This window comes from Ursus americanus, chromosome 33 (genome assembly GCF_024610735.1).
Source record: "Ursus americanus isolate L20-20 chromosome 33, mUrsAme1.1.p, whole genome shotgun sequence".
Classification (NCBI taxonomy): domain Eukaryota; kingdom Metazoa; phylum Chordata; class Mammalia; order Carnivora; family Ursidae; genus Ursus; species Ursus americanus.
This window is the reverse complement of record NC_142159.1, coordinates 23,094,375-23,107,799: the sequence shown is the minus strand read 5'-3', so window position 1 is coordinate 23,107,799 and position 13,425 is coordinate 23,094,375. Positions and strand designations below refer to the sequence as shown.

The 13,425-nt window shown below is 62.4% G+C and overlaps 1 protein-coding gene across 4 annotated transcripts in view; it reads right to left on the bottom strand.

Moving 5' to 3' along the window:
* Positions 1 to 917: 917 nt before the first annotated feature.
* Positions 918 to 13,425, bottom strand: part of CASZ1 (castor zinc finger 1) — a 147,857-nt gene continuing 135,349 nt past the window's right edge. For 3 of the 4 annotated variants that reach the window (XM_045776893.2, XM_087858731.1, XM_045776892.2), the window contains 7 exons: positions 12,184 to 12,522; positions 10,455 to 10,653; positions 9,557 to 9,728; positions 7,572 to 7,723; positions 7,245 to 7,386; positions 6,282 to 6,581; positions 918 to 4,563 (listed from right to left, as the gene is read on the bottom strand). In XM_045776893.2, the coding sequence (XP_045632849.2) occupies positions 3,455 to 4,563; positions 6,282 to 6,581; positions 7,245 to 7,386; positions 7,572 to 7,723; positions 9,557 to 9,728; positions 10,455 to 10,653; positions 12,184 to 12,522 (2,413 nt within the window). In that variant the 3' untranslated portion in view covers positions 918 to 3,454. The remainder of the gene's footprint in view (positions 4,564 to 6,281; positions 6,582 to 7,244; positions 7,387 to 7,571; positions 7,724 to 9,556; positions 9,729 to 10,454; positions 10,654 to 12,183; positions 12,523 to 13,425) is intronic. The other variant, XM_045776894.2, reaches the window with a different exon arrangement.

Here is a 13,425-nt window from a genome sequence, read left to right as displayed (position 1 = left end):
CCTGGTTTCCGCCTCAGGAACGTGGGTGTGCTCAGTGCAGGGCCGTGACACGCAGGGAGATGCTCCTCGGAGTGGAAGAACGTGGTGGGTCCCACACACGTCCCTCCCGCGCGGGGCTCCGGGATGCCTTGACCACCTGGAAGGAGGTCGGCTCAGGGCACGGCTGACAAGGTGGTGCTGAAGATGAGGGTTAATGGGGAGTGGGTGACCATGTAGAAGTGTCAGGGCGAATGAGGCATGAGGCCTGCACTCTGGGCCAGGCTGATGGCGGTGCTACCACCACCCACACTTGCGAGGTAGCCCCCCCCCCCCCCGCCGCCGCCAAGGGGCCACCAGGGCCTGCAGCCCAGGCCTGGGGTTGGTGGCTGCGGACCTAGGAATCAGCCCCCTCTGGCTCTGCCCCCATGTGCTCTGGGCAGGAGCCGAGCCAGCATCCGGATCAGATCCGGGTACGCGCCGTTCCCAGCCCAGGCAGGTCCCTGCAGGAAGGAGGAAGGAGCCGAAGGAGGAGGCAGAGGGATGACCCTGCCAAGCGCCTGCCCAGTAGCCCTGGCTGCCAGAGGCCGGGGCTGGCCAGGGTCTCGGGGGGCCCGGAGAGCCCATGGAGCCTTTGCCTGAGGCCAGACGCTTCTGTGCCAGTCGGCTGTGCCCTCTGGCAGCCCCTGAGCCTCATGCAGGGGCTTCAAGCAGGTCTTGGGAAGGAGGCCACCCTTCGGGTGGGCAGGGCCTGAGCTCCCCGTCAGTCCTCAGCAACCTGGAGGAACGTGGCCTCATCCCCGGGTGATACTGTTCTGCCCCTTTCCTGCCTGGGTTGAGGGGTGAACGACTCCCTCCACTCTCCCCTGGCCCACAGAGCCCGGCCATGGCCCTGCACAGCTGGATCCCCGCCAGCCACTTGGGGCTGATTTTAAAAATAAAAGATAACTTGATAGATTTTTTTCCAGTTTTTATTGAGTGAAAATGTCAAACCTTGCATCAGTCATGCAAAAAAAAAAATCAAATAAATAAAACACATATATTAAATTTCTAATAGCACTAAATTCAAGTGGAAAAATATTCAGTTAACCAGGTGCCGAGGAGACCAGATTCAAGTAATCAGAGCACACGCTGTTCAGTTCGGTTTTCACGTTCTGCATTTTTCGTCTCAAAACCTCTCTCTATATCTCTATATCTCTATATATGTATATACATATAGATATAGACACATATGTGCATACATTATTTTATATTTATATATATACACATACATAGTTATAAAACATTAAAAAGAGCATTGGTGGATCAAGCATTGTTTTCCCCACAGAAAGAAAATAAAACAAAAATTACACATTAAAATTCAAAATGAGCTAGCAATGGCTTATAGTCCTAGTGTGCAATATGAAGGTTACAAAAGGCTAGACTTCGCACTGTCGGCATCTTCGATTTTCTTTTTTCTTTTTTTTCTTTTTCTTTTTTTAATTTCGCTACATTGAAAAATGTTTTTGTGTTTTGTTGTTTTGTTGTTGTTTTTTTGTTTGTGTTCCTTTACAAAACCCCCTCCACACGCCCAGCGGTTCTGCGGTGGGGCGCAGAGTCTGGGCCAGTGCGCAGCAGCAGCAGCGGGGCCCACAGAATTCAGGAGGGTCTGGTAGGGGCTGTTTAGACAACGGCTTGCTGCCTGTTGAATCGGTCCGCTGACCGCTCCTCCCTCCCTGCTCCCTCTCCAGTGCAGATGATCCTGGCTCTCTGGCTGTGGGCAGCCAAGAGGGGACACACACTCACACACACACACACACACACACACACACACGGACAAAAAAAAAAAAAAAAAGAACCAGCGCCCCCTGCCATCGGGTGGGGCTCCCCTTGGTGATGTGTGGGGAGGCGGCTCTGGGTGACAGGCCTCCTCCAGGCTGGGCTTGGCTCTCTCCCTGTGGCAAGTCTCAGGGTCCCACCTGAGCCAGGCTGGTGGCCAGGACTGGAGACATGGGAAGCTCGGGCAGTCTGCCCTCGTCCCTGTCGCCATCACAACCACTGGCCACCTGGTGCCCCCCCCAGAAGCTGGGCTTGGTGACCTCGTCCACTCCGGGAGGGGGGAGTGTTTTGCAAAGGGAAGCAAATCTGGGTGGGTTGCACCAGGAAAGAAGCATCCCAAACAAAAAAAAAAAGAAAGAAAAACAAACTGGAAAAAAAAAAAGCCCTATAAAGCCACACGCATAACCAATAGAGAAAAACTCAAATGTTAACTACAAACTTGTATCAACAGTAATAGTCCTTTTTCCTTGTTTCTACAAAATTCAAGTTAAAAGTTGGAATCACGCAGCTCCCGCCAGTGCTAGTGTAAAGACAGACAGCCTCAAACTGGTAAGGCCTCTAAAATCAATTCGAAACGAAATCCCACGTGAGCGATTGCACTCGGTCTCCAACCTCAGGGCTGGTCCGAGGCGGGCCTGTGCTCTCGCGGCCCGCCTGCCTTTTTTTTTTTTTTTTTTTTTGTTCTATGTAGAATAATAACCTTTACAGGAAAAATACTGTACAACTTTTTCGCATTTTTCCCCCCATTTTGAATATTAAAGCCCCAAACAGTGGTATCCTTCCTGTTCCCACCACGTGGGTGGCTGAGACCTCTGCAAGGCCCAGCACCCCAGCACCGGCTGCTCTTGGGTTTGGAAGCGGGACCCAGCCTCGGCCTCCCCCGGGGAGAGTCCGGGGCCTGGGAGTCACCGAGCGGCAGGCCGAGGCGCGCCTCCTCCGGGCTCCAGCCCTCGGGAGCAGACAGCAGGGCCCCGGCCTCCCGGCTCGCTAATTCCGCGAGGTTCCCTCCGCAGTCCCTGCAGTGTCGCCGGCGCTGCCGCCTCTGCCCCGCCCCCGCACCCCCCAGGGCCGGGAGGGAGGGTCTTAGCTGCATGAATGGAAGGCCCTGCCAGATGCTACTAGGGCCCGCCTCTGGGGGTGAGGGGTGGGGGTCGCGGTGACCCCCAGCGCCCTTCCCAGTCCTGAGCAATGAGGAATCCCACCGGCGTGGTCGTGGGGCCCGGGGTCCGGCCGCGGGGAGGGGCGCGCGGGGCGGCTGCCCGGTGTCTGCGCCCGCCTCGCCCTCGGGGTCCCCTGCTCCTCGGTCCCACCCGGGACAAGAGCACCTTCTGTTTCCCTGAAGAAGATCCCCGAAGTGCAGCCAGAGAAGGGTCGCTCGCAGCCTGTCCTTCCAGCCGCTGGCCGCGCGCCGCGGGCGGGGCGGGGGCGGCCCCGGAGCACCAGAGGGAGGCCCCCGCCTCTGTCCTGAGACGGACTCGGGGTCCGGAAGCACCGGCGGGGCCGCCCCGAGCCCGGCAGCGGGGGCGACCGTCTCGCTCTGGACCGAGGGCAGCGTTACACATAAATAGCATCTCTTACAAAAGGGATCGCAGCGGCCACCACGGCAGGGGGGAAGGCGAGGCGGCCCCGGCCCCGGTGCCCGCGCCCCCCCGACGGCCGGCTAGGGCGAGGCTGCGGCGGGCGCGGGTGCCGCCAGCTCCGGGCTCCGCGCCCCGGGCCCCGCCGCCTCGGGCAGCGACTCCTCCGAGTCGGTGCGCAGGTCCTCGTCGTCGTCGTCGTCGTCCTCGTCGTCGTCCTCATCGTCATCGTCCTCGTCGTCGTCCTCGTCGTCGTCCGCCTCCTCCTCGGGCAGCTCCAGCTCCTCCTCCTCGTCCTCCTGCGACGACTCCCCGGTCGGGGGGCCGGGCGCAGGCGCGGCGAGGCCGTCGCGGGGCCCGGGGCCATCGGGCGGGCCGGGGTCCCTGGGGTCGCCCGCGTTGCCCATCCCCAGCCCCCCCGGGCCGCCAGCAACGGCGGCGGCGGCGGCGGCGGCGGGCGGCAGGAAGAGCAGGGCGCCCCCGGGTTCGGCGCCCAGCGACAGCGCGCCGTCCAGCCCGACGGCGGGGCCCGGGGACGTGGCGGGTGGCTCCCCGCGCTCCTGCTTCTCGTGCTTGCGCTTGTGCGAGTCCATCTGCGACATGCCCACCACCGTGTGGCGGCAGCCCGGGTAGGTGCAGTGGAAGTGCGAGCACTTGAGCTTGTACTTGCAGTCGGGCACGGCGCAGTCGGCGCTCGAGCTGAACTGGCAGAAGCCGGCCGCGCTGATCACGTCCTGCTTGCCATGGTGCTTGCGGTGCGCGGTGACCTTGGTGCTGTCGGTGCAGCGGAAGCGGCAGCGCAGGCAGTGGAAGTGCGTGCTGGTGCCCGAGAAGGGGCAGTCGGCGAAGTGGCAGCTGAGCGAGGCCTTGAAGCGCTTGAAGTCATCCAGCACCAGGTTGTCCACGCGGTCGTGGTGCTGCGCGTGCTTGTACATGTGTGTGCGCCCGCAGAACTTGTAGCCACAGTTCTCCCGAGTGCAGTGGTAGTGGGTGACCTTGAGCGAGAACTGGCACGCCGCGTCCTTGCAGTCCTCGTAGAGGTCAAAGCGCCGGAAGCCCTCCAGCATCATGCCCTCGTCCAGCATTTTTCGCGAGGAGGCCGTCTTGCGCCGCTTGCCGAACGGGGACATGTCCTCGATGATCCAGAAGCGCTTCTTGGCCCCAGAGGCCGTCGGCATGGAGATGGTGTTCCCTGGGGTGGGGTGGGGTAGGTCAGTGTCCCTCTAGGCACCATTCCCAGGATTGCACCCACGCCCGGTCCTCCCCCCCCCCCCCCCCCCGTCCTGGCACCGTGGCCAGAGGGCGCCCCTTGGGGTCAACTCCTTGGCTTCCCTGGGGCTCTGGGGGCCTCTCCCACTCCCCCTTCCCAAAAGAGCCGGGGAGCCCCAGGCTTCCCCTTGCGTCATCCCATGTCTGCAGGACGACCGCACAGGCATCCGTCCGGGGTGGCAGAGCAAGCAGCTCCGGGGGATGTGGTGGCTGCTTCCTGGCCAGTTTGGGTGGGAAGTGAGGACACGTCCTGGTGCTAATTGAAGCTGAAGGGGGAATCTAGGTCGGCAGAGTATAATTACCCGGGTTGGATGGGGGCCAGGACGCCATCACAGACCCACCTCTAATGAGGGACAGGCCAGCTCCTTCTCCGGCTGGCTAACCAGTTTCTCCAGCTGCCCACCTGTCTGCACATGGGACCAGCCTACTTGCAACAGGGATGCCAAGCGCCCCGGGGCTGTTTGGGACTGTAACTCCCTGCCCCGAGGGACACCTTCCCCTTCGTACCAGAAGGTTCTTTAAGGTCTTGTTGGGGAGAGGGCAGCTCTGCTGAGGGGCCAGGGCTGCAGCAGGGGCTCAGCCAACAGATGGGTGCCCACCTGTGCCCTCCCGACTGGATCCGGCTCCTTCCCTACACTTAGGATGCCCCATTGCCAGGGCTGCCTGACCGGCAGTGTGGTTTTGCGTCCGCTACCCCCTTGCTGGGATATGCCGTGGCCCCCTACTGCTGCAGGGTCAGGGGCGAGCAGCCCCCTGGCGTGGCACGGGCCACTGGGGAAGGGGCAGCAATCCTAGTGCTCCCTGCTCCACACCCTAGAAACCAGAGAGAAAGCTTCAGGGCCCGGCCCTAGCCAGGGTCAAGGGTGGGCAACCTCCAGCCTTCTCCCACGTGGCTGACCTGTTCAGCCCTCCCCGATCCTGCCTAGAACACCCAGCCTCCATGGCGCCACTGGGCTGCATTGTCCACTAAGGGAGGACACCCAGTCACCCTTAGCAGGTGAAACCAAGGTCTGCCATGGGGTGGGGGTGCCCAGCAGAGGACAAGGGAGGGTCTGGGGCCTGGAGATCCAGGTGGGTGAGGAGTGGCTGCTGTCACAGGGGTCTGTCTGGTTATGCCAGTGACAGCTTTCCATGGGCTGAATTCCACAAGTGGGGGGCCCTCTGCCCTGCTCTCTGCCGTGCCCCCAGGTCTGGCACAGTACTGGCCCGGCTCTCAGGCAGAATGTGAGGCACAGATGAGTGAGGGGAGGCGCAAAGCTGGGGTGATGAATACTGCAAAGGGGTGGGGAGGGGAGGGCAGGTCTCATCCCTGCAGGACAGCAGATATTGGGGGCGGTGAGGGGTGGGACCAGGAGGCACCTCTGTCACGGAGCACCGCCTGGGACCTGGGCCACACAGACTCCCGCCCTCTCCTGCCTGGCCCCAGGGATGGGGGTTCAGGCTGAGCAGGGGTCACGAGGAGCTGTCCGCGGGGCAGAGACTAGGCTCTCTGGTCTTTGGGGGAGGGTGCTGGGCGGTGAGGGGTGCAATGTGGCCCTGTCCTCGGCCCAGCAAGGCCACAGAAAAAGGTCAGGTCCCGGATCACGGCCTCGAGGGTCCACTGGGGTGACAAACACTGGCGAGAAGACGTGTGCGAGTTACCTGCGGCATCCTGAACTAGGGGGACGTCACTTTTTACTGGAGTTGGAGTGGCAGTGGCGGGCGGGAAGCGGGGTGGGCTGCTGACAGGGTGGCCCAGGCCCCGAGTGGCTCCGAGAGTGGCACTGAGCAGAGAGTATGAGAGACAGGGCGGAGAAAAGAGGCATGGGAGGGAGGGGAGGGGCGCCCGGAGCACGGCCGCCGAGAAGGATGGGGTCAGTGGGGGCCGCGGAGCCACGTGGGCAGCCTCGTCGCCAGCGGCAGCAGGAGGAGGAAGAGGAGGAGGAGGAGGAGCCGGGCAGCCTGGAGAGGGTGGAGAGAAGCAGAAAAAAAAAAAAAAAAAAAAAAAAAAAGAAAACCAAAACAAAGAAAAAACAAACAAAAAAGAACCCAAATGAGAAACCCAATGGCAGAAGCAAGTATGATATGAAAACATGTGGACAGAGGAGGAGCAGAGAGGCGCCAGGAGAAAGTGGGGAAGGAGGTGGCAGGGGCAGGAGAGAATGGGAGGGGGAGACTGTGCAGGGAGAGGTCACGGGGGGCGGGGGGTGCTGCGGCCGAGTGGGAGGGTGGGCCGGGTGCCTGGGTCCCCCGGGCTCTGGCAGGTTCCCGGCCTACCTGCCCTCCTGGCGGGGGGGTGGGCTGGGGCTTGCTGCTCTGTTCGGTTAGCGCTCAGAGAGGACAAGCCGGGGTCCTCTCCTGGAAACTGAGGCCAAGGGCTGAGTGCTGGCAGGAGGTGGCCTCCATGACCCACATCCCACAGACCCGTTGGCTCTGCCACACCCAGAGGCTGGCTCTGTCCCCCTTTGAGGCCACTTGACCATGACCCTCCAGTCCTAAGTCGGACCCAGCAGTGCCTTGGGTCTCGGGAGGACGGGCGTGGCCCAGGCTGGAAGTTCCTGGGCCCCCGAGGTCTCTTCCTGGCCTGCTGCTTGGCCGTCCCGGGCTCGCTGGCCGCACACTCACCTGCCGCGGTGCTCTCGTTGCCCACAGGGGTGCTGGAACAGCTTCGGTCCATGGTGGACGACTCGGAGGACACGGCGCCCGGGCTGCAGCCGGTGTAATCCATGTACTCATCGGTCTCCGTGTCCATCAGGCTCGGGGGGCCCTGAAAGGAAGCAAGGGGGACCCTGAGGAAGCTGAGCTGGGGGCTGCGTTGCCCCCAGAGGGCAGGCTGTCGCTTCAGGGAGGCGAGGGCCCCCCACCAGGAAGCAAGAGCAGGGACGCAGGTGATGCCCTGTCGCCACCCCAGGTGGAGGAGGGGACGGCGGCCTGGCTGCCCGGGGCTCTCACCTGGGAGGGGGGCACACGATCGAAGTTCTTCCCCAGCATCCTCCGCATGTGCTTCCGGGCGTGGGAGGTCATCTGGTGCTTGAGGAGGAAGGAGAACTGGCAGCCCTCCCGGATGCAGTGGAAATGGCTGTTCACCTGGTTGTACTTGCAGCCTGTGGACACAGCCCCACCTGGCGTGAGCGCCCCGCGCCGGCCAACGCTCACCGCACCTGCTGCGCGGCGGCCGCGCTCTGGGCTCCGGGGCAGTGTGGCCAACCGGGCAGACGGCGTCGGGGACAGGGCATGCTCCCCACCCCACCCGTGGGGACATTCGTCTGAGGAGGGTTTGTACTCCACCCCACCCCCCAGGTGGCAGGAGGGCACGTGACGTGGCAGGCTGGGCCCCATCCCCTCCCTGCCCCTCCAACAGAGAGATCCTGGGGCTCTAGGGCAAGACCCTAATGACCCGTCTGCCAGGTCAGCCCCCTCCCAGCAAGCAAGATATGTCTCCATGTTTCCTCTGGGGAGCCCAGGTGCCTGTCCCTGGACCTGTTTAGACCTCTGCCCTGCCCCCACCCACCTCCGCTTGGCTCTGGGCTGAGAACAAACAGAGCGGGCAGGGCTGAAACAGTGTCGGCACAGGGCAGGTGAAGGCCTGCCCGTCGCCATGGCACTGGGGCTGGCCAGGTGTCTTATATCATCCCCCAGCTTTGTTTGGCCTCAACTACCACCCAAACCCCCCAAAGTTGAGTAAATACGGACAGCTACAGAGAACCCCGACACCCGTAAGCTGAGCCCGAGGACAGCATGGGCCACGGAATGTTGACATCTGTTGCCACGGTTACCAACCCTCTCCCAGGCCGTGAATTCTTTTTGAATTAATACTTGAAAGAAAGGTTTGTTTCCTGCCTTTTCTGGCAGTTGCCCTGAGTATCTCACCCTTTCCCTCTGGAAGGGCCAGTCTGCAGCGTCAGCGGCCCCACCTCTGCTCCCCCGAGGCCCTGCTGCTCCGGCCACCTGAGTCACAGCAGGCCCGGCCTGCAGTCCAGATGTCTGCCCCGCCCGCCTCGCGGCCACCTGCCTTCCACGCTCCCATTTGTTCCTGGCACATTCCTGCCCCACATCTGCAGGCCCGGGAACACGTGGCTCCATCCTGAGGCAGGCGGGTGGGCTCTGCCCTCTGCCCGCTCATCCCGGAGCCCCTCCCCAAAAGGCATCCCCAGGGCGAGCTGGGGCCAGGGAGCGTCTCAGGGGGCCCTGGTCAGGGGCTGTGGACAGCTTCCCAGCCGAGGGACCAGCTCTCACAGCAGACTCCGCTCCCTGGCATCTGCTGCGAAGCTCAGGGCCACGTGTGACCTCCCTCCTGGCCCCACGGCCACCTCGTTCTGGGTCACCCAGGTCACAGATGCTCTGGGCTGATCCACAGTGTACCTGCTCGTCCCACCGGATCCCCACCACCAAGCACGGTGCTGGCCAGAACAGACGCTCCAAACCCTTACTTCCACCGCCCGCCCCCCCCCCCCCGCCCCCAGCAGCACGCGCCGCACGCAGCTGTTCCTCAGTAAGCAGCTGCTGCACGAACACACGAGTGGACGAAGCAGGGACCGTCCTGGACGGAGCCCTTGTAGCGCAAGCCCTGGAAAGAGATCCCAGGGCGGGCCGCTGCGGGAGCTCCTGCGTTACCTGCACGGCCTCGAGGGGAAAGGAGAGGGCACCGGGTGCAGGGCCTGACTCTACCCATGTGGTGTTTCCCGGGGGGGGGGGGCTGGAGTGCTCCGAGTCACCCTCGCCCCTCTTCCTGGGCTCTTTGTGTTGGACAGTTTTCCCTGCGTGATGATGCCCAGCCTGTGAGATCTGGGACATTTTTAACGACAGGCGGAGTCTGAGAGGCAGGGACAAGAGGTGGGTACTGGGAGAGGGGGCCGAGGCCAGCGGGGCCTCAGGGGCCAGAGCTGTGCCCCTGCCACCTGCCGCAAGTTGCTGCCCCCAGCCCCAGCCGCCAGTACCTAGCCTGCCACACTCCTCGCGCTTGGTGAAGTACTTGAACCCGTTGGCTGCCCGCCGCTCGGCCTTCTCATGCTTCTTTATGTGCCACGGCAACTTGGTGGTGATGTTGGTCACGAAGCAGCAGCCGGTCCGGAGGCAGTGGTAGTGTCCACGCATCCGGAACTCGCAGTGCTGCAGGGATGCGGCAGGAGGGTCAGGAGCCGGCCAACAGCCTCCGTGAGCTCCCACCTGGCCCCCTGCCTCTGGCCCACGGCAGGCCCTCTTCCGTGCTCAGAATCAGGAAACACGATTGGGTACAGGCCTTTCACGTGTTCAAAAGCAGTATGTCCCTTTTGTCATTTGCCTGAGACATCCGACCTGGCGATCTTGCCAACTGCCTCTGAGCCCACACCCAGAGCAGACATCACTAATCTACCCTCGCACTCTTCTCTGCATCGCCCAGCTCTGGGATCAGACTCCTCCTCAAGGCGCTCTGCCAAACAGCCCCCACCAGTCTCCGGACAGGCCTTTGTGGTGAATGTGCTGTGCCCTTCCTGTCTGGGGCATGGACAGCTCAATCTCTAGCTGTCCAGTGGGCCCAGAATTATAAAATTCTAGGCCTCTGGGGAAAGGGAGCACAGTTCCAGGATGGGCGGAATGATGCCAAATGTAGAGCGACTGTCCAACATGTCGTCCCCACCCAGGGCTGGGGTGACATGACAGACCTCAGCAACGGAGCCCCGATCTGGACACCTGCCCAGGGGCCTCCAGGGGCCCAGGGGCCGACGGTGCCCTTTCCAGGACGGGAGGAGGCCAGTTCAAAAGGGGCGTGAGAAACGGAATCCCTGCCAGGAGCAGCTGGTCCCGGGCCCTGCCCTGTGCCCTGGCGCCCCCACCCCGCCCCTCCCCCACGCTGACCTGGTTGGGACAGAGACACTGAAGGGAGTAGTACGCAAACTGGTCTCGCACGTTCACCAGGTTGTTGTTGGGGTTGATGTGGTCCAGGCAGTGCGACTCCGCCTTGCCGGAGGTTTTGCAGACGTACTTGCAGCTCCCAAAGAGACAGTGGAAGTGGAACTTGTTGGCATACTTGCAGTCCGTCGCGAGGCAAGGATCGCTGGAATGAAACCACAGCCCAGAAGGTCATTGGCATTCCCAGGGCCCTCCTTACTGACATCCTGATATTCGTCGTGTTGGGGTTCTGCTCCCTAACCCCCTGTGGTGCGGCCCAGAGGAATGGCCCCTGGGCTGCCCTCCTGCCCAAGTGGCTTCGGCCAGAGGAGACTACAGATCCCAGCATGCATTCCTGCCTTCTTTTTGGAGCTCAGATGGTGCAGGAAGGATTGCAGTGTGCAGGCTGCCCAGAGCATTGCATGCTGGGACACGTAGTTTCCATGGCCACACCTCAGGATTATAGATAAGGACGGCTGCAGTAACCTCTTGGATGTGAAAATGAGAGATGGCGCTGCCAGCCCTGGCGGGGGGCCAGTGAGGGCCTGGCTAGCCTGGCACGGACACTGCCCTGGGTGTGGCTGACTGACAGGGTGCAGATGGGTGGGCAGCCCTACCAGGAAGCCCCGCTACCACGGGGCCTTGGCCAGTGGGAATGTGTGCCTGGTGTCCGGTCCTGCTGAGGTGCATGGTGGCCGGGGCCCCCAGGGTTGGCCCAGGGCATGGGGATCCCGTCCACTCAGAGAACCTCACAGGCCAGCTGAGTGGTGGAATTTGGGGGGTGGAGGGGTGCTGGGCCGAGCCCCCATGCCGGCCTGCCCTGGGAGCAGCAGCCCTGCCCCACAGCCTGCCCCCCAGACAGCAGACAGGTGCAGGGGACGCTGTGCCCCAGCCTTCCGCCCTGGCCGACAACAGGGCTGCCCCCACGGTGGCCCCGGGGCGTGAACCTGACCACGTTGGGGAAACTAAGAGAGCTGCCACTGAGGGGAGGTGGAACGGAGGGAGGGAAGCTGGGGAAGGGACGGAGAGGAGCGCAGGTGCCCTTCCATGCCATAGGCCCAGCCGCAGGTGCTCAGAGAGGGAGGACAGCTGCCACTCAGGCGGTGTGTGTTCACATCCAATTTATTACTTTTATTGAGAACAGGAAGCCGCACACGTAACGATACAGAGTCACCGTTCTCGCCACAAGGCGCCACCACCATCCAGTAAGGAAGGGCCCTTCCACCCCTGAGAGCTCAGACCATTGTGCAGATGGGTGCGGGCCTGGGGGGGGGGTTAGCCCCCTCGCCCCCCACCCATGACTTCGCTTGTTCTGCAGCGGCTCGGCCGTGGGCGCGAGCCACAGAGATCAACAAGGAGGCCCAGGGAGAGACGTAGCCCTCCTTGCCGGGCGAGGACCACCACTCCCAGCCCACCTAAGGTGGTCCTCACAGCGTCAACACTGCCCCTCTGGAACAGCGGCCACGACCACCACCATCTCCCCCCACCCCAGCTGGCCGCTCTGGGAACAGGCAGGGGGTCAGAGCAGCAGCATCTTTGGCTAGAAGGACATTGCCCGAAGACGGTGTCCCAGAGAGGCTGGGGACAGCCGGGGCTGACTGCAAGGTGAAGAGCAGGGCCCCCTCGCCGCCCTTGCTAGCACCTACTCCCGAAACACGCGGGGGACGCGGGACTCCCGGCTCATCGAGGGACTCACTTCTCCTGGAACTGGAGGAATCCGGGTTTGACCTGGGGCTTGGCGTTTTCTAGAGAAGTCGTTGCCAAGGGCGAGGTGGGCAGGTGAGGCACCGATGCTGGGATCTGAGGCAGCTGGGGTATGGCGGAAGCCAGCTGCTTCCAGGCGAGCAGCGTGGGGGTGGATGGCACAGCGGCCGGGCTGGGAGTGGGACCCTCCAGAGAGGAAACCGTGGCTGTGGTGACAGGAGGCGCTGGAGGGGACGAGGGGGCCAAGGCAGGTTTGGTCTCAGCAGCCGAGGCGGGGAAGGAGGCCTCTGTGTTTCCCTTCACTGCTCCTCCCTCCGTCCGGAAGTGGAAGCTGCAACACGCAGAAGCCACGTCTCAGGTGGGGAGTAACAAGGGCCCTGAGCAGGGAGCCTTTGCCTGGGTCTGACCCCATCACAAGCCTAGGGGCCCAGTGTTCCCTCCCTAGTCCCCAGCTCTAGGCGTGACCCTACCAGGGAGGAAGGACTGACAACAAACGGCTGTATCCTCTGGTCCTGAACTTGGGCTCCTGGCTCAGCTCTAACTGTACCTTCCTACCTGTGACCTTCCTGCTGTCCCTTCCCTAGCTCCTCCCTACACAGAGCGGGAGGAGGCAGGGACAGCAGGCCCTGGTGCACGAAGGCTGTGCTTCCAGAATCTGCTCCAAGAATTAAAGGTGGGTCTCAGCCTTCGAAGTTGGTTCTTCTGCAGCCTGGCAGCTGGGGCTGCCTAAGCAGTGAGCAGAGCCTGAGCTAGGGCCTGGCCGCCTAGGTCTGTTTTGAATGTCTGCAAGTTCTGGGTTCAATTATGATAGGCGGCTGGCCTGCTGCTTTTCAGCTCAATGGGTTTACAAATTAATTTCATTATTTTTAGGTCAAAGAGAATCTACAAATCTACAATACCGTGGCTTGGAAAGGCCTTCACGTAGGGTCCCTGCCTGGGTCAGAGTGGGGTCTCTCCAGCTAACTCTGCAGGGAACATGTGTGGTCGGGCTGTCAGCTGCAGAAGGGGGGGGCAGAAGCAGACCCTGCTCCGGGTCTCTAAGTGTGGTTTGGATGGGCTCAGAGGACCCTGCTGGGAGCCGAGCAGGTGGAAGGGCGGGGAAGCCCGCCTTTTTTTCAAGCAGTACCTTCTAAGAAGCCAGCTGAGCTTCTGAGGTCTGGTGGGAACTACACATGGGTCCTGCTGGCAAAGCAGCTAGAGGCCTGTGCAGCCCCCAGCCCCACCCAGCCCGGAG